The following is a 21,300-nucleotide window of genomic DNA, read 5'->3' as shown; positions in this document are numbered from 1 at the left end:
TGGATGAGGAAGAAGACTAATTGGATAGGGAAGGAGAAAGAGAAGATAATGGGGGAAAAGAAAGACAAATGTCATTTTTTTATTTCATATGTGGATGCTATCAGAGATGGGGGAGATGGAAAGGGGAAGAGAGATATCAATTTCTGTATATGTAGGGGATAATATTGAGAGTATCAGGTTTTAGTTTTAACCTGTTGGAGTTCACTTTCCTAGAATGAATCGGCTACTAGGTCCTTTACAGACATTCTGTGTTGAGTTTCTAGCTGAAACCAGTATTTTCTGTTTTGAGTCATTTCAATATCCCAGTAAATATCAATCAATGAAGCAAGTAATGAATGTGATTATGTTCATGAATTGTGAGAAACGATAGGCTGTTTTAAACCAGCAGGATTTAGAGTTTTTTGCAATGTGGCAGTCAGATACCTGAGAGCTCCACATGACAAATAACACCAAACTGTTGGATTCAGTTCTAATTAATGTGTTTATTTTGAGGAATGATTCTTTGTTTTGATTTTAATTCTACATATCTATAATTTCAGTAGGTGTTTAAAGCCTATGCCTTTATAACTTGGCATATTTGAAGTGATTGCTATGACTAGAACTGCTGTTCTTTATATTGGCTGAAGCAGAGACGACTACTGAAACTGAGTCTATGATGTGTTCCTCAGTTCCCTGTCCTGGCAGTCAAAGAACAACTTGATGGTATGACCACTACAGTTCTATTAGCATCATTCTACATGGTAATCCACAGGCTTGCAATGCACCAACTGACTTAACCCACACTACCATATGGGAGAAAAGGAAGGAACTTTTAGTAATCACTAAGCAACTGTGAATAATAGCATACTTATCCCTGACCCTCTAGGGATCCTGAACCAAAATTTATACTGTACTCAAATCTTTTTTCGATGCCTGAAACGTTTTTTATATTTTATATTTGTAGTCAGTGTATACAGTCAAGTTGATGCCATTGCTAACCTCCTCCCTGTCCTCTCCCCTCCACAGGGATCCTCCTTGTTGGGTATATGGGTCGTGCATTGTGGGGGTAGCCTTTAGTTTTGGGTAGGAGGAAATGTCTCTGTGTGTCACAGCCTAATGTGTAGCTCTACCATTCTTTCGACCCCCTCTTCCACAAATTTCCCTGAGCCATGTTGGGTTCATATGTATCTACATGTCTAATGCTCATTCTTTAGTACTATTTTTTCAAGTGTTTTATAGATGTTAACTCAGACCTCATGATATTTTTATAAGGAAGTATGATTTTTTGCTCAACTATAAACCGAAGAACAGTAATAAAACCCAGAGTTTCAATGAAGGTGCTTCCCCAGTGGAGGAGCTGGCCATGAATCCCTCCAGCCTAACACTAGGCTTTCTTGCTCGCTGAGTCAAGAACAAGGCTCTCAAGGAAAAACAGAAAAACCTCAGCAATCAGAGGGATTGATGTAGCCAGAGCAGTGCTGTGCAAACACCAGACCTACCAGGAGGCCCCCTGCATCTCCCCAGGTCAGCTCCATGGTCACAAAAACCACAGAGAATGTAAACATGTGGGAAAGGGAAATGATTTAAAGCCAAAGTACTGATTGCGGCCATATAACTTGGCAAAGTGCTACCTGCACTGGTGAGATCCTTTAAGTTGAGTTACTCCCACGTGATCAATGTGCAGCTGGACACTTATTGGGAAGAAGAAGAGTTCCCACATACAAGATAGGGCAAAAACCAAACCCTGTCTGATATGTCTAGTTAAAAAAAAAAAGAAAAGGAGCCACTCTTATATTTCACTAGTTTCTGACTTGGTCTGCAAAAGTATGAGCCAAAAGTGACAGGTCCCTGTCGTTTTCCCATGCATCTCAAAGGAACACACAAAGCCAAAAGGGCTGATGACTACAGAGAAAGTTGTAGAGTACCATATGCTGGGAAATCCCTACGAGATTTGCTATAAGCAATGTGTGGGCCCAAGATCTTTCTAGATATGAACAGGTCTTTCTGCCTTTCCTCTCTCAATCAGCTTCATTTCCCAGCCAAACCTCCACATTTCTTCTTGTTGGTTGTTTTTACAAGAATAAGTACAAGTCTTTCAATCAATAAGAGTTTTGGAAGTTTTGGATTTTAAGGCCACATTTCCCCGTCTACCTCATCAGACATACTTACTAAGTGTTTTTTTTTTTTTTTTTTTTTTACTGTAGGTATGTTTCATTTCTGTTATGCACGGATATTGTGAGTAGAACAGTAGTAAGCATAGAAGACTAGAGATCCCCCACTCACTTTTCTTTCCAGTCTAGAAAGTTGCCTCAGTTTGTCTTCAATAATAAGGCCTTTTAAAAAATTCTAGGTTTTTTTTTTTTCTTTCATCTTTCTTCTTATCCAAATCTTTAAACTCAAAAGTCACGTGAATTCATAAAGCCTTGATTTAATGAAAAAAGTATCACTTGAATTCAAGAAGCTTCAGTTGAAAAAAAATGCATTGACAATTCATGTCCCCCTCTGATGCCTCCTAAATTTTGTTTTGATTCCATCTTGATTTACCTAGCATCTTGTGTGTCTCCTCCTCTAGTACCTGTCTTCCACTTGGATTTCTCTTCAGTGCATGGAAAGGCAGGGAAGGCTAGCTCCTAATGGCACAGTAGTGATATCCCTAAACAGGAATAAATCTGCATAGAAGGAAGCTGGAAAGAGATGGCTTTGCTTTTGCTTTTCTCCAAACTTTGTAAGGTAGATATATGGAGCTTTTGACTAAATTTGAACAGATACTATATGCACTTGTAGTCAGTTCCAACATTACTGTGATGAGTTTCCAGTTAGCCAGAGTTTATGGGAAGAAGAGAATTATTTCAAGTTTAAAGATCCAGGGATGTTCCATTAATAGTGGAAGAAACTGGATCCCTTTCACAGATCCAAGTAGAGAGGTAAAACCAAACAGCTAGCAAACACCAAAAAGCAACAAGCAGGGACTCCACCTGAGCTCATACCTCTGGGCATGATTTTGGGCTGGAATTCAGAGCCACCTCCAGACACCCCCTACGCCCCCCCCCCCCCCCCGTAGTAGGACTCTACCTACTAGGGGATGAAGCTATAAGCTCAATTTTAAAAAATACCTGAGTCCCTTTTGCTGGGCAAGATGTTCAACTTATCATCTTCACCTTCATCTTCATCACTGGGCAGGTCGCCTGCCATGTGACTGCTGCCATCAGAAAGGCTCTCAACTTTGTCCGAACAACTTGAAGCGTCTTCTTCCTTCTTGGTGCTGTCTGCCTCCGTGGTAGCTTTTTCTTTCAGCTTCTTTTTGCAGACTTTGACAATGTCATACATGTGGAGATAACTGGCAGCTGCTAGCACGTCTTCAATGGGCAAGTCTTTGAACTGGAGTTTCCCTTCATACATGAATTCAAGCAGGAGAGCAAAAGCAGGGGCTGTAACAATGTCGCTGTTCAGATGAACAATGTCTCTTTTGTCCAGCTGGTCCTTGTAAAAGAGGTGGAAATGCATGCTGCACGAAGCCAGTACAGCTCGGTGCGCGCGGAACTGGGCATCTCCCACCAGAACAGTGCAGTCACAACTGGAGACACTGCGTTGTCGTGAGCTCTTTTCTTGTGCCCACAATGTTTTGTTTTGTTTTTTCGTTTTTTAAAGTAGAAATTCCCTCCAGTTCTATTAGCCTCTTTCTCTGTCTCAAATTGCATGAATCTTTTCTGGCTGTTGGAAACCTGAATGCTTTTAGACCCAAATGGAAAATTTCTGAAATGCTGGATTATCTATTTTTAAACAAGCAGTTGACTTAAAACTTTCTGTGGCAACTTCTGGTTTTTTGACGGTTTCCACTGAGAGAAATTCTGAAAGTACACTGGGATCACTGGGACACTGTTGTCGTGAAGGTTTGCTTGAGATGAAAAGGATATTGCAGCTTCAGCAGTGTTGAACTGTGTGTTTAAAAATGTGAATTACTGTTCTTGTATACTGTAATTGATTACACGGGCTGGGGGGGGTGTCAAAGAACTTGACAGGTTGTGTTGATGCTCTTAGTTGAGTCTTGAAAAGTAAATATTAACGCTACAGAAATGCATGAGTTTCAATATATTTTTTGTCTTTGTTTGCATTGTATAACTTTAACGAGTGAGTTTAAAATTATTTAATTTCCTTAGAAAAATAGCACCATTTGGGAAAAAAAAACTGGTGTTATGAAGAACGTAAATGCACTGTTTTTATTTTTATTTTATATAATTTAAATTGACTTTCCTACTGTCTTTAAGTTGAAACTGTTAAGCTGAATAAAAACTTAAGCTGCAAATTGATAACTTCGCTACATAACAAGGAACATATAAATGTTTACAAACGGCTTGAAGATTTGCATGTGCAGTGTGCATTTATAACAAACTTCTAATTGCACAGAACCCATCCAGCTCAAAGTTTAGGTGTACACATTTACTCAGTTGAGCAATTTTAGAGTAACTACTGCACAAATTGACAATAGGTCATTTTCTCTCTCTCTCTCTCTCTGCTCCTCTTTTCTTTTTCTCCCTTATTTCCTTCCCTTCCTTCCCCCCCACCCCCCAACTCATGAAAAGATTCTATGGACTGAAAAAGCCCCAGGCTGAAAGGACTGGCCTGCCTTGACTGACATGGGGAAGGGGTTAGTAGACTGTGTGTATCAGCAGCAGAGGCTGCGGCCCAGCGTGTGGTTCGAGTGACCTGCACAACGGGAAAGCACTTTGCACAGTGTTTGTTTTCCTGTCTTGCACTTACAAATAAGGTCTATGGGAGTAGCATGGAAAACGTTTGCTGTTTTTCCCTTTTTTTTTTTTTTTAATTGCTTTTGTTTAAAATTTGATCGCCTTAACTACTGTAAACATAGCCTATTTTTGTGCTTAGATACTGAATGGAAAACTCCATTGTGTATTGCTGGACTGTTTTGGAAATATTTGGTCAAATGTGTGTTAATTTGGCTGTAATGGCATCTAAAGCAAACAAACAAAAAAGCTGTGAAAATGGCCTTGGAGCATTATCTTTAGTTATTTGAAGAGTTTCTAGTTTGTCTTTGTTTTAATACAGTTTATGTTAAAATAATTTTTATTAACTTAGAAGAGACAATCAATGTCTGTGAGAAAACGGACTTTCTTTTGGATTTTCTTTTTGCAGTCATTGTGAATGATTGCTTTTTCCTTTTCTTAGTTTTACATTCTTCTTTTGTTCTAAAATTTAGACTGACATCTAGCTTTGACAATCATAGTATGTTTTATTTTCCTGAGGGGGGAATAACTTATAATGCTGTTTAGTTTTGTACTATTGGTGTGTTGGTGAATTTTTAAACTGTGTGCTAACTGCAATAAATTATATGAACTGAAAAAAAAAAAATACCTGAGTCTATGGGGCCGTACATTGAAACCACCACAGATTAGTTGTAAGACATTTCTCCTCTCTTACTCTTATCAGTGAATAGAGGAAGAAGAAAACCCACCCTTCTGGGACATTTCTAGTGCAACTCTGGAGACCAGATTCTTTCCATTTAGCTAGAAGGAATGGTGTCAGAGGAGCTCATGGCAGCTCTTTTCTCTTTCTAATATCTTGTATCCATATTCAGCTGGCATCATTATAATGGTCATTTTCCTCACTGGGAAAATATGTGACACACTGACTTGCTCCTAACAGTTTTCTCGAACACAGTTGAAATGAAGCACAAGCTTCATACTTTTGTTACTGTTTTATTCTATGATCTACCCAGGATGGGGCACACCAAACATATTCAGTAGATACTTGCTGAATGAATCTACCCTGGAGAAGGACACAACACACATGCCCAGTACAAGCTTGATAAATGACTGACTGAATTTCTACTCTGGCTTCAAATTCAATTTCCACAAAAATTACATTTGAAAAGGATGTCTGAATTAATTTTCAGACACTGGCTTTCATGTATTTTTTATTTCATTTCTCAACAATGAATCAACCTGTTTAATCAACATATTAAGTCTCCCAACCCATGAGCATGGGAGATCATTCCATCTACTCATGTCTTCCTCAATTCCTTTGTTCAGATTCTTAATGCTTTCATTGTAGAAGTAGTTTGCTTTCTTGGTTAGGAGTATTTCAAAATATTTAATTTAGTTTTTGACTGTTGTGAATGGGACACCCACTAGTACTTCTTTGAAGAATTATTTGTTCATTTCATTAACTCAGTTATTGAACGATTGTTTGGCTTTCTGGTATTTAATCTTTTGTGTTCTTTGTATTTTCTGGACATTAATCCTCCAACAGATACGTAGCTAGGAAAGTTTCTATTGCATTCTGTGAGTGGTTTCTTCACACAATTTACTGTTTCCTTTGCTATCCAGTTGCTTTTCAATTTCATGCATTCTCATTAGTTAATTCTTATGATTATTCCTTAGATTTGGAGCCCTTTTTGAGATAGTCCTTGATTATGCTTATATCTTGAAGTGTTTTATTGCTGTTTCACTATAACATTTTCAGAATTTTATGTCTTACATTCAAGTCTACCATTCATTTTGGTTTTTGTACAGAATAAGAGATAGGGATTTAGTTTCATTTTTCTAAATGTAGGTCTCAAGTTTTCTCAGAACCATTTGTTGAAGAGGCTGTCTTTTTTCCAACACATATTATGATATCTGTCAAAAGGTGAATATAGCTGTTTATTTAATTCTAGATCCTCTATTTCCCATTAATCTATGGATATGTATGTGTTTTATGCTAGTAATGTTCTATTTTTGTTACTATGAAATAACATGCCATCAGTCACTATAATTTCCCCAGTATAGCTCAGGATTGCTTTGGCTACTAGAGAGGGGATCTTTTGTATGTCCATATGAATTTTGAGATCGCGTCACTCTATTTTTGTGAAGAATGACATTGGGATTTTGATGGGGATTGCATTGGATCTGAAGATTGCTTTTGGTAGGCTAGCCATTGTCACAATATTGCCTCTGCTTATTCTTGGTCATGGGAGGCCTTTCCATTGTCTTGTGTATTTTTCCATTTCTTTCTTCAATATTGTAAAGTTTTCATTGAAGAGGACTTTCACTTCTTTTCTTAGGTCTATTCTTAGCTGGCTAACTTTTTTGAAGGTGTTAAGGATGTGAGCAGTTTTTAAAGGCAGGAAAAACAAGGAAGAGGTTTCTTTAGACTTTTGGCCTCAAAACCTCTAAGCTTCTAAATGTGTGTATGTTTTGAAGTACTAAAATTGTAGTAATTTGTTACATCAACCATATGAAACAAATTCAGCCATGCTTTGAGTATAAACAAAATAGAATTGCTTTCCTGATTTCTTTCTTAGCCAGTTGTGTACTGTTATGTAGATTAGATAAGCTACTTATTGTTGCATGCTAATTTTATATTGGGCTACTTTGTTGACAATGTCTATTCACTCTATGAGTGTCCTGGAGATTTTAACAGTCTTTTGTGTACAAAATCATATTATTTGAAAATAAGGATAGTTTGAATTCTTCCTTTTAAAATTTTTTTTGTTTTTATTTATTTATTTGAGAGTGACAGATAGAGAAAGAGGCAGAGAGAGAATGGGCACATCAGGGCCTCCAGACACTGCAAACGAACTCCAGATGCATGCACCACCTTGTGCATCTGGCTTCCGTAGGTGCTGGGGAAAGGAGTTTCAAACCAAGGTCCTCAGGCTTCATAGGCAAGCACTTAACCGCTAAGCCATCTCTCCAGCCCCAACTCCTTCCTTTTTTATTTTTGTATCTTTTATTTCTTTCTCTTGTCCTATTGGTCTAAGACTTCAAGGACTGCATTGAATAAGAATGGAGCATTTGGGCACCCTTACCTCATTCTAGGTTTTAGTAAAAATGCTTTGAATTTTACTTATTTAGTGTAATGTTGTCTATATGCTTATGAAATACAGTTTTTATTATGTGAAGATATTTCCCTTCTGCTTTTAATTTCTTCAGGGCATTTTATTATGGACTTTATCAATAGCCTTTCTATTTCTATTGAAATGATCATCTAACTTCTGTTCTTGTGTCTATTAATGTGTCTTCTTACATTTCATTATTTGTTATCCAATGACCTTAACAATTTAATACTTTAAGTTTCTGATTATTCATTTATAAAATAGGATAAAATCACTTACTAAAGGAGTTATAATAATGAAATAATAATAACTGGTACCTTACACTGAGGAGTTCATAAAAATATTATCAACTATGTTGTGCAATGTGTTTGGACTCAGACATGAGAAAACAAACCTTTTCAAAATGTTCACTTTTTTCTTAGACAGAAGACTTCAGTATAAATACTTATTCTGAAGGAAAGGCTTAGCAGTATGAGAACTAGCACCCAATAATTGAGGACTGTTTAAAACTTTCTGGTTCATAAATATTCTTGTTAAGAAATAAGGAGATGATTCATAGTATAAACAGAGGTCAGTATCTGCATGGATTCCCAGCCCAAAAGCATGCCACACCACAGGGGATGGGAACATATAGGACACAAAAGCAGGATTTATGAGGAAGCAAGGGAGTGGATAAAATGTAGGTTGCAGTTCATATGGTGGTTTCCAAAGGAAGAAACAGGCAAGATGGTGTACAAGGATTAAAACTGGCAAATTTGGATGCTTTGAGTAGGCTCTGAATCTTCAGTACTGTCCTTAATGGATAGTGCATGGCTAGGGTGATGAAGGAAGGGAAAAGAATGACCGAGAATATAAAAGCCCAGTGAAGATCTTTGGGGCCCAAGACTATGAATTGGTTGGTTTGCACATGAAAAGGAACTCACAAATGAGTTGCTTTCTACCTGTAGGAATTAAGGAAGGTTGGAGAAGTATTTATTTAATTAAGTATTTATATAATTAAGGAAGGTTGGAGAAGTATTTAGGGTTCATATTCCTAAGTACCCAAAATATTTATTTAAATGTGTATAGGGCTGGAGAGATGGTTTAGTCATTAAGGCACTTGCCTGCAAAGCCTAAGAACCTAGGTTTAATTCCCCAGTACCTATATAAAGCCAGATGCACAAGGTGGCACATATGTCCGGAGTTCACTTTCAGTGGCTAGAGGTCCTGACATGCCCATTCTGTCTATCTCTCTTTCTCTAGTGAATAAAGAAATAAATAAAATATTTTTAAAACAGAAAAATAGTTAAGAACATAGGAACCCCAGAGGAGGCTGTATACAGTACAGTAGATGCCTCAAATGTGTACTGAAGCAGAAAGAAAGAAACTCTGGAAATCACAATAGGGAAACTCCATTTTCTACAACAAGAGAGAGAAAAGCAATGATAAGATTTGGAAGCAAAGTACCAACAGCAGCTTGGATAAGAGATTAGTGTTCTGAAAGAGATGATGACATAAGATTTAGGGTGACACCAATCTTAACTGCTATTTTGTCATATGGCCTTGGCCTTTGAGGGGTTATCATAGCCACCCCATCATCACATGGTAGTGTATCAAGAAAACAGAAGCAGTAGATAACAGAAAAAGCAAAACTGGAATGCTCTTGGGCATAATGCATTGTCTTGTTCATGTAATTGATCAAGAATTCATTTAGCTGAATTCTATGACAGTTATATCTGGTGAAATGTACAAATTAATAGCAGGTGACATTAAGCATTAATCTTTGTTTGACAAGCATGTTCTTTCTGTATAATTTTGTTGAATCCTTGTAACAGTACCATACCCTCATTTGAGACCAAACTAGTGCCCAGTTTATGGTCTTATACATTAAAGGGTTAGCACAATGCTCTGTCTCTTCTTCATTTTCTGGATTCCTCTTTGGTGTTGGATATGGATACTACTTACAGCAGTTTATTTTTCATTGCTGGGAAAACATACCCAACCAGAAGAAACTTATGAGATACAAAGGTCTAATTAGGCTTAGTTTCATGGGAAGTTTCTATCATGGTGGAGAAAGCATGGCAGGAGCTGGCAGCCAGCATGTTTAGCAACTGCCAAGAGCATCAGGTAGGGATGGATCACAGTATCTTAAGGCCTACCCCCTGTGATGAATTTCTTCCAGCAAGGTTCCACTTCCTACAAGCTCCACAAACTTCCCAAACAGCACTACCAGTTGGCAAGTAATCAGACATGTGAAGTTATAGGAGACATTTTACATCAAACTATCACAGTGCCATATGGCCAAGGGACTCTGAGCTCATTCCCAGAACCATGTAAGCTCTTTCCTCTGTATCTCCCCTCAAGGTTCTGTATTACAGTCTTCCCTACATTAAGGCAGACTAGAGGGTCCAATGATCCCAGTCAATGTGCTGACCAATGAAGCCATCCTGGGGCCTCAAGGTTGATCCCTGTTTTCAGAAGGATAGTCTTAGAAGTGAAGTTCTCCTATGGCCAGAAGAGCATAGAATAATGTAAATGATTTAGAAAAATGTTATTGATGAAACAGATACAGAGTAGGTAGACATATAGGTTGGATATAGTTGTAGATATAGGTAATATTGGCCCTGAGGATTCTCTGTCATCCAGAAGGCACTAGAAAAGGGAATAGAGATCAGGTAATCTTGCCATACTCAATGTATGAATATGGAATAGCAGACACATTAAAGAAAAATGTTGGGAATGAAGTTCAATCAGATATCTACATGTTATGATGGACCTAAGTGGAGCTAATATGGCTATCTTAGGGCTAATATGTTTGTTACCTGGGAAGCTCATCAGGTAATACACTTATCTAAACTTTAAAAAAATAGAAAATGGAGGAAATCAGAAAACTGGAAATCAGAAAACCTTTATTTATTGTAAATATTCTTCATGGGGAGGAACTCTTAGGCATTTCCTCTTTTGTTCCTTCTGTCCTCATTTCTGTGTGAGATTGCGCAAAAGCTCTTTGAGAATGATTTTGTTTGCAGCTTTGTTTCTCTTGGGAACATGAGGAAAAGTGGAAAGTACTATTTGTTTGGTGAAGAAACATGACCCTCATGATCTTCTTTGGTCAACAAATTAAAAGGTTTGTGACTGAAGTTCAGGTCTTCAGCATGTACATCAATTAGTGTGTGCAGAAGCAGCTGTCCTATTTGGTACAGTGAGCAAAACTACTGGCTCCATAGAGTCACTGAAATTTGTGACTAAATTTCAACATAAAGAAAATATCACAGATACCCAGTATGAAGTTTGTGACTATCTTCATGCTGGTGACCATCAGCATTTGCAGTTATTCTGGTAAGTAGTCTGTAATATATGACTATTTCTCTATTTTTCTGTTTCTGTTGATAAAAAAAAAAAAAAAACAAGACCATTAAGCCTGGTTTGCTGAAAGTGGTATATTGTAGGAGTTTTAGAAAAAAAGAATATGTTAATACTTTTTGGAAGGCATCAGAGTTCTTCAACCCAGCTCTACGCCAACATCAGTATTCCCCTTGATGCATCCCCACATAGGAAGTTGGCCAACTCCCATGAAGGGTCAGTGAAGTACATTTCATTGTTGAACACTGGTCACCATAGTTTAATAGTAAGATATTAAGTCAAAATTTGACTTTGTTACTTATTTTTCTTATGTGTTCGAAGGTACTTGGTATTATTCTTGCTGTCATCTCCAGTTATTCAGGTGGCCAGGATGATTCTCTTGAAACAGTTACTTTTTAATCATGTGTCCACACAACAGATAATTTTTGAAGGCCTTCAACTATTTAGGCACTGGATACTAACTGGAAGATTCAGACATGAAGATTGCTCTAAAGGTGCTTTTAGTCTGGTAGGGGACAAGACTTCTAAAGAAATTACAACAGTATGTCCTGCTATCAATGCACAATAAGATAAACATGTGTAGCTTTGTGGGTACACTGAGGGACCAAGTGTTTAATTTCCAAGTAACGATTTAAAAGCTGGTTTCTTGCAGGAGTGATTCACTTGCTTGGAGGGAGTCATTACTATCAGAAAGCTATATGTGGATGCATCAGTAAAGAGCTCATGAGGGCCACCATTCTTTGAGAGGATAAAAGGCTTTAAGCTTCTTATCCAAAATAAATATAAATAGTAATCAAAATGTCTAATGTGAACAGCATGAAGATTAACCACAAGATTGTTAGTGTTCCCTACACATAAGCTGCCAACTTCAGCTTCAACTTACGATTTTTATTGAATTTTTGGAGGAGTCTGTAACATCAGGGGTTTTGTTCTTTCATATCCAAGGACTAGTATTTGTGGGCAAAGATGGCAATTAAAAGGAAGATAGATAAAAATAAGGAGCTGGGGACAATGGCTCAATGGGAAAAATGCTTGCTGCACAAACATGGTGATCTAATTTGGATCCCCAACACCCACAAAAAAGTCTAGGTATGGTGGTAAGTGTCTGTGCTAGGCAGGTGGAAGCAGGAGAATCCTTGCTTGGTAGCAATGTAGTTTAGCTGAACATTCTCTCAGTGAGAGACCCTGACTCAAAATAAAGGTTGGAGAGTATAAAAGAAGACATTCAGTATTACCCTCTGGTTTTCACCTCCCTGCACACATAGGAACACACATGCGTAACCACACATATACACACATGAAAAAGAAAATAAGGAGCAAAACAAAGAAAATTAGGATCTTCATATTAGAGGAGAATATGAGAGGGGGACAGAAGATGGAAGCAGGATATATGTCAGATTCCATCTCTATAATTTTAATGAGGGAAAAAGACTTTGAAAATAAAAGTAACTATGGAAGGTCATACCAAGAAGGAGGAAGTGTGTTCTTATGTGTATTCTTTCATATATATGTTTAGTTATATATCTTCAACATATTTTTATAAAAAAATACATATTTCCTGAGTCTCTAATGCTTCTCTTCAATTTATCTTCTATGCAAAAGTTACCTTTTACTGTTTTAAAGCTGGAAAAGTTAAAAATGTTTTTTAAGTTGTAAAATTGTATAAATTAATGGGATTTCCTGTGACATTTCCACACTTTTATACATCATGCATTAATCATATCACTTTTCTTTTCTTCTACTCTCTGGCCTCCTCAGATGCTCTGCCTCTCCAAGCTCCTGTATTTTTTTCTTGCTCCTCCTCTTTTCCTTTCCTTATCTCTCATGACTACTGTTCATTCTAGTAGAAGTCATCTTTCCAAAGCCAATGCTAGTATGGAGACTGAGGCATTCAGGACTCTGGACTTACTGGATTTTTGCAGCTCCACTCCCTTTATTTTCTACCTACTGGCCATAGTCACTGAGATTCTGCACTTCAGTCTCTCTCTATAGGCAGAAAGCTGGCCATTCTTTGAGTGCACATTCATTTCAGTGACCTTGTTGGCCATTCTAAAATACCACCTCTCTCCTTCACCTCATGGACCTTTGCCTCAGGATTTGCTCCAGCAGCTCTGAGAAGAAGCCTACAATATTTTCCTGCATTAGAATTACTCATTCCTGCTTTTGTGTTTCCATAGAGCTTTGTCCACAGTTAGCATAACACATTCCACACTGGCATTCATGAATCCTCACTGCCCACTGCACTGAACCAGGTTTCCAGCAGAACAATTCTGTCTCGTTAGTGCATCTGCGCCAACTGGCATGCACTCATTCCGGTCATGGTGGAGCATTGAACGAAAATATTTTTTTGGACTGTGATTTAACACATTCTTGTCCTTGAATGGAGATGACTTATGGCTTCTACACTTTGGCCTGAAAGCTGCCAACATGGCTACATACAAAGCACCTTTCTATTAACTCTCCCATCAATACCTACTGAGTTCTCTTACTACATATCAAGGACAGTTATGGGCATCAGATACAAAAGCGAACATAAATTCCTTACTTTTAGGGAGACTACATTTCACAAGAGGACAAACAAAATAAAATAAGTCACATTTAATATTTTAGATAGCACTAAAAATAAAAGTGGGAAGATGACAGGTGGTGCTATTTTAGATATAGTGGCCATGGCAAGGCTCTCCTGATTGCAGGGGAGGTGTGGGAGACATTTAAAGGGAGAACATATAATTTGAGAAAGAAGACTTGTTGCTCTCTGGGGAGAGAAACTTGTAGGGCGATATCATACCAAATGAAAAGGCCCAGAGGCAGAAGTATCATGAACAATCCAGATAAGTGGATGTGGGATGGAGCTTTAGACAGCCCTAGAGATGGGGTCAGTGTCACAGCCTACATGTGCATGTTTTACTTGATTCTCTTTTGCTCTCCAGCTACTGCCTTTCTCATCAACAGTTTGCCTCTTCCTGTCAACAAAAATTTACCATTACCTCTGGACAATATTATCCCCTCATTTGATCCATTAAAGATGCTTCTGAAGACCCTGGGCATTTCTGTGGAGCATCTGGTGGAAGGGCTGAGAAAATGTGTGGATGAGCTGGGGCCAGAGGCATCTGAGGCTGTGAAGAAGTTGCTGGTAATTACATCTTGGTATAGTCACCCACAGGGAGTTTTTAACCACTTGACTCCATTGCATTCTCACTTATAAGTGTATATTTCTCATTTACTAATTATAATCATCAAATTTGTATGTCCTAGAGTCTCAAAGAGAGTGCAATATTTACATTTACAGAATAAAAGTTTGAATGAAAGTGATCTGTGTTCTAGTTGTGACATTTCTATTGCACTTTGTGATTATTGACAGCAGTTCTGAATGTTTGCTTCCACATCAGCAAAAGGTGGCCGAATAGGATAGTAAGAGTGAATATTTATTTAAAACATTTTAATTACATGTAAGCTGATACCATTTTTCATTTTTGTCCCCCTTCTTTCAGGAGGCCCTATCATACTTGGTGTGACATCTGAACAAAGAAAACAAGGATGAAAATAGAAGGAGATGGGCGTTTCCATTCTCATTGGCTGTACCTCATTCTATCCAATCATAGATACAAAGAAAATAATAAAGCAATGAGTAGAATTTGTTTTTTTTCTCAATTTTTATTAACATTTCCCATGATTATAGAAAGTATCCCATAGTAATACCCTCCCTCTTCCCCCCCACTTTCCCCTTTGAAATTCCATTCTCCATCATTTCCCCTCCCCATCTCAATCAGTCTCTCTTTTATTTTGATGTCATGGTCTTTCCCTCCTCTTATGATGGTCTTGTGTAGGTAGTGTCAGGCACTATGAGATCATGGATATCCAGGCCATTTTATGTCTGGAGGGAGCACGTTGTATGGAGTCCTACCCTTCCTTTGGCTCTTACATTCTTTCTGCCACCTCTTCAGCATTTGACCCTGAGCCTTGGAAGGTGTGATTGAGATAATTTGTTTTTAAAGCTTTCATTCTGTCCTCTAAATAGATAATTTTCCCCCTGCTTTGTAGTCTTGTGAGGGCCTTCTTTTTTTTTTTTTTTTTAAATTTATTTACTTATTTATTTGAGAGCGACAGACACAGAGAGAAAGACAGATAGAGGGAGAGAGAGAGAGAATGGGGGCGCCAGGGCCTCCAGCCACTGCAAACGAACTCCAGACGCGTGCGCCCCCTTGTGCATCTGGCTAACGTGGGACCTGGGGAACCGAGCCTCGAACCGGGGTCCTTAGGCTTCACAGGCAAGCGCTTAACCGCTAAGCCATCTCTCCAGCCCAGTGAGGGCCTTCTTCACAAGTACTCCAGCATATGAAGCAGGATATGCTTTCCCTCTTTCTTTGTGATTCTTTGCCTGGTAGTGTTTCCAGGGTCCTCATTCACATAGTCTCCCAATTTTAAAGAAATTACTATATTTCTGAAGAGAGAATGATTCCAGGTATTGTTTAATACTACTAAGACCTTTCTAGCTTCATTGATTTAGTCTAAATCATGAGAGTGCCAGTTTCCCTTAAGCCTGTAGTGTTCCCTGGGCCATTCAATAGCATTCACATTCACTTCTACTGAGGAAAACTATTGCATGGAACATCCTGTGCTTCTCTTTGTGGAAAAACTCTGGAACTGGATTACCACTTCTGGGGTACCAGGTCCTACTGGTTAGGATGGAAATGGTTCCAGATTTTGTCAGGATACTCCATTTCCATTCTCTGGGCTTTCATTATGTTTTGTATCTGTGTTTACATTCTCTGTCCAACCATGGTAGTTAGTGGCTTCCTACTGTCAGTTCCTGAGGCTCAACAATACCTATTTGACTTTATCTCTTCTAAGTGTTGTCAATTCTAATATCTATTCAATCAATTCTTTTTATTATATTTTATTTTCTAAGTATTTATGATGATTTCTGTCTCATGGTTGGATTTTTGACTAATAGAATTTTAAAGACATTTCTATTAATATTCTCTGTATATTTTTCCCACTGTCATTTTTTCCATGTAAATATAGGTTTTTCTTGTCATATGATGGAATTTTCTCATAGTCAATCCAGTTGGTCAAAGCATCATAAATCCAAAGTACTCACTACTCCAAGACTGCTGAGCTTCATAACTCAGCAACACGTAGCAACGTAGAGCACTGATGTTGATACTGGTGATCATGGAGCTGTACAGAAGCTGGGCTTGGCACCAGGTCCCAAGTTTTAAAGAGACCATCGAATCATATATTGCTAGCCCAGGAAAGACAGAAATTTAAAACCTAAAGGGCCATTCCTACTAAATGCTATTATAACATTGTAAAGTTAGGAGTATCTGTAGTTATACTTTGTGAAACTTCCTATCTTACTTTTTCATCTTTTTTCTAGATAAAATAATCTATAAGATTATCTAATATTATAATAAACAACCTCAAATCCCAGAGCCATTTGCACAACAATATTTGATGTTTTTTGTATGTGACCATTTTTGGTTGAGAATTTTACCATACATTATCTGAACTTTGAAAACAGAGCTGATGAACCACTATCTCTATCATTTTGATTATCATAATAACAGCAAACAACAAAATTCTGAATAATAAGCTAACTTTTAAGGCTTCTATGTAGAGTTGATACACAATTCATGTTCTATTTTATTGAGTCATGTGAGTCATTTTAGAAGAAGATGCATAATATCCTGAGAGGAAATAAAAGTGCCAATTATGGATTAATATAATGTACTTTATTATACAACTTAATCACCTCCAAGTAATTATCACCTAACCTGCCCACATTCTACTTATAATTTTTTGTTCTATTAAAATGTCTTCTTCTCCAGGGGAGGAACAGAACATAGGGGTGGTAGGGCCTTAAAGGGGTAGGGGCTAGGGAGGGTGGAGAGAGAATTACATAAATGTTAGACAACATGAGTCAGTGCCACAGAAACTCTCTTGGCTAGCATTCTGAAAGACATAGCTGCCAATAAAGCCTCAAAGGGGACAGTCTGGACAGAGGTGGAAAAAGCTTAACCTTCAAGCCACAAACTTTGGTCCTTAAATCCCAGGATCAGAAGTGTGTATTGCCAAGTACAGAGTGAGCTATTGGCCAGGGAGACTCATGAGGCCCCCTAAACAATATAGGCCATTGCCGAAACACTGGATTACCTGCCAAAGCTAAAATCCTATTGCTGAAGATACCATGGGCTGTGGTCACAGGACATCAGAGTGCGATTTTGGAACCAAAAAGGAAATTAGCTCCCTTATGGCTAGCCCTCATAGTTCTGGAAAGCTCTATGGGAGCTGCTGGTAAACAATGCTCATCAACAGCATGAATAAGTAGGAAACCCTGAAAACTATGAAATCAATCAGCTGGATAAGAAATACATACCTATACAATAGTGGCTTGCAGCCTCTGTGGGTAATTAAGTGTTCTGTGATTGGACATGAGGCTCTTTAGTGGAAGAGAACTCACATCCAGTGCTGGCAATCAAATCAGAATCCCATGGTAAGGAAGCTCATAGAGTCCAAGGAGGAGTCCTTGGAGAACAAGACTGAGCTTGCACACCAAAAGTCTCAAATAGCTTTGCATATGCCCTATAATCCAAGCTGTTCTCACTCTTGGTTGGAGAAGCTGCTTTGTTTTACAGAAGGCCGAGAAAACAGGGGAGAAACAAGATTCATTGATAAGACAAAAAGATAGCTAACTGCCCACCACAAGATGTGACACCTCTACCACATCTGTCAGAGCCCAGGAGAAATTGCAGAGGAAGCAGTGATATGAACACTGCTCTTACTGCTAGCCTGACAACCAGCTCCAGGGTGATGGTGACAGACACAATAATTAATCAAAAATCATCAAAGCAAAAGATACAGAGAACTACACAGATCTGCCACAGCTCAGGGAACATTGTAGAAGAGGGGATGGAAAGATTGCAAGGATTATAAGAACACAAAATGAGCATATATATATATATATATATATATATATATATATATATATATATACACACACATATACACACATATGTATATCTGTGTGTGTGTGTGTGTGTGTGTGTGTGTAATTTTTCTCCTAGTTTACTTTCCTTCTCCTGAATCATTGATTGTCACTTTCTTTGAATCACTCTTATTATTTTGACTTCCCCCATAGATTAGGTTGAAGCCCACAAAGATTCAAAACTTTATTTTTCTTCTCATTTCATTTAATATACTTCACTGGTAGAGCTCATGTGTTCCCATGAGTGCCAATATAATCTCCTTGGTTTGAAGTTTGATGTCTGTAGCTATTTTATGTCTCCTTTTTGAGGATGACTTTAATTATCTATAGTCCACTTCCAGCACATACCTTTTCTAATGCTCAACTCAAGAGATCTGCATTTAAGCTCATTATTTCTCTTCCAAAACATCCTGTTATTTTCTACTTTCCTATCTCCATTTATAGCACAAATATTTTCATAGTTGCCTGAGAAAGAAATTTGGGAACTACCCTGAGTATTTCCTTTTATCAATAATCTATTCCAATTAGTCAGCAGCACATTGTGTTTATTATATTTTTTCACACCCATCACATGCTTTTTTCATTCCACTATTTTGACTACTCTTCTTGAAGCCTCATTAGTGTTTTTCCAGACTAGTGCATTTATCTCCCAAATTGTCTCAGTGTTTCCAAAGGTTCTTTTTTCAATCCATCAGCCACACAATAAAAGGTGTTTTCCTAAGATATAAGAATAATCTTCCAAGTTCAAATTCTTCAATGTTAATTGAGTGAAAAACATCAGATATTTTAAACCAATAGACATATTCATAACACATATTTAGACAACCTGTATGCATGCTTCTGTCAAGGTATGTTCTATATTGATTAAATGAGAACTTATTTACTGGGTAGATAACAAGACTGGTGATAGACATGAGTCATTTATTTTACTTATGCAGTTTTATTCAATACATGCTAATTAAATGTTAACTATTTTGCTGACCAGAGGAAAATGAGCTGGGAGTGCTTGGTGAGAAAGGGGGAAACCATGTGTAGGTTGTCAGGGCCAAGGCCATACCTAGGGCAGTGCTGTGACCAATGTTTTCCGTCACCCTAAATGGTACTACTTTGCATCTGATCACATTAGTCACATGCCTAGGATCGTTTTTGATGCTCCCCCCTCCCTGTTACATCATACATGACTTATCACCACATCAGGTCAGGATCACCTCCTACTACTTTCCTGAATCTTCCCACATCACCCCATAGGTACTGACACTGTTTGTCCAAGTCTATTCTATCTCTTATGCATGCTTCTGAGCTGCCTTTGTGTTTTGCTCTGGTCTGCCCTCATCTTTCAAAAGTGCACAAGTGACCATATTCAGCCCATGTTTATAACCCTTTGGCTCAGGCTTAAGAAGCAATCTGACTATGACATCCAAGATTCAATCAGATGTGCTTTTCTCTCTGACTCTGTTTTTCTTATTTAATTTGTAGCTGTCTTGGCTTGATTTCATGCTAGAGCCTGGGACACCTGGTACAGGGCCTTAATAAATGCCATTCGCCCAGCTTTATAGGTCTTTTCTCTTTCATTTTCTCCTGGGTTTTGTTCTATATGATTGCCTTGGCACATCCTTTTTTTAAAAGCTCAACTCACCACACTTTATTAAAAAAATAAAATAAAATAAACCTGTGTGATATCTGCCCAGGTGGAATGTATTTGGATAAGGTTCTAGGGAACCGTAATTTTTCTTTTCTGAGTATGTATTCAAAACAGGATTATATATTTGTGTATGCATATTTGATTATTACTTGTATCTCCCACTTTTTGAGTGCTATAGGGGAGCACAATCCAGTATCCATCATATTACAGGGAGTATAATGATAATGGGAAAATTTCATGGATGAAAGAGGAACATGATAAAACATAAACTCCTTGAATGGCCCATATTTTAGATACTCTACCAGGTGCTTTGTTTGAAGATAGGATAGGCGATGGAATAATTTTCAATTAAAATTTCAAGTCATTTCACTTTAAGTTACAGCATTACATTCTCCCTCCATGTTGAAAAATAATTGCAATAACATTATAAAAAGGAAGAAAATCCTTGACATCTTTCCCACGATACCTGGAGCTGAAGGCAGATTAAAAATGGATTTGAATTTCCCAAAGTATCTCAGTATCCACTAAAGCCAACAAGTGTCAAGGTATTGTGAAATGGCTGTTTCAGTGCATGAGACAGCATTGAATGAGTGGTAAAGGACGAATTAGTTCTTTAAAGTCGGTCTTATAATTCCAAACAGTGTAAGCTAATCTATAGAGTCAGATGGAAAATCAGTTTTTTTCTGTGGCTAGAACAAGGAGAAGTGAAAAGGAGGAATAGATTCCAAGCCACAAGAGAAAACTTGGAGGAAATGAATACATTCACTCTTTTGATTAGGTGATAGTTCCTTGGGTTGAAGAGAAGTCTCCTTGGTTAAAGCTGCTTGCTTGCAAAGCCTGCCAGGCTGGATCTGATTTCCCAGGACCAGTGTAAAGCCAGATGCACAAAGTGGTGCAGCAAGTGGCCCTGAAGAGCCCCTGCGGTTTCTCTCTCTCTGTCTTTCCCTCTCTCTCACTCACTTTCTTGTTCACTTGCGCATAAACATACATTTTAAAAATTTGTCATGTGTTCTTTAAATTATTTTTAATTTAACATTTAAATACAATTTAATTACATTTAAATGTTTGTATTTATTTATTTGCAAAAGAGAGAGAAAGACAGCTAGAGAGAAAAAAATTACCAAGGCTTCGAGCCACTGTAAGTGAACCCTATGGATTCATGTGCCACTTTGTGCATCTAGCTTTATGTGGGTACTAGGGAATCAAACCTGGGTCCTTAAGCTTTGTAGTAAAGTGACTTAATTGATGAGACATCTCTCCAGCCCCAATTTAATTATATTTAAATTATACATAAGTCATGATTTGATAGTTCTAAATTACCTACTTGAGTCACTAAAGTAATTGCTATGCTTCTAAGTCTTTCTTACAATATTTGAAAATATGCTTACTTATATAACTTTTTATAAAGCTATATAACATCAGTGCCTGAATGTAAACATATATGAATGGTTTTTCATTGTATCATTCTTTTAAAAATATTAAACTTATTATTTGAAAGAGAGAGAGGCAAATGAG

General features: G+C 37.7%; 2 protein-coding genes across 2 annotated transcripts; one reads left to right on the top strand and one right to left on the bottom strand.

The window, feature by feature from the left end:
• Positions 1-561: 561 nt before the first annotated feature.
• Positions 562-6,344, bottom strand: LOC123454055 (zinc finger and BTB domain-containing protein 18-like). The gene is made up of 3 exons (XM_045132134.1): positions 6,305-6,344; positions 3,093-3,584; positions 562-677 (listed from the first exon to the last, which is right to left on the bottom strand). Exons 1-3 carry the CDS (start codon positions 6,342-6,344, stop codon positions 562-564), a joined length of 648 nt encoding a protein of 215 aa, XP_044988069.1.
• Positions 6,345-11,076: 4,732 nt separating this feature from the next.
• On the top strand, positions 11,077-14,670 carry Scgb3a2 (secretoglobin family 3A member 2). The gene is made up of 3 exons (XM_004664743.1): positions 11,077-11,131; positions 14,086-14,288; positions 14,647-14,670. The coding sequence occupies exons 1-3, from the start codon at positions 11,077-11,079 to the stop codon at positions 14,668-14,670; spliced, it is 282 nt and encodes a 93-aa protein (XP_004664800.1).
• Positions 14,671-21,300: the final 6,630 nt, after the last annotated feature.

This window comes from Jaculus jaculus, chromosome 13 (genome assembly GCF_020740685.1).
Source record: "Jaculus jaculus isolate mJacJac1 chromosome 13, mJacJac1.mat.Y.cur, whole genome shotgun sequence".
In the NCBI taxonomy this organism is placed as follows: Eukaryota; Metazoa; Chordata; class Mammalia; order Rodentia; family Dipodidae; genus Jaculus; species Jaculus jaculus.
Note: the sequence above shows the minus strand (reverse complement) of the source record. Positions and strands in the feature narration are given on the sequence as shown.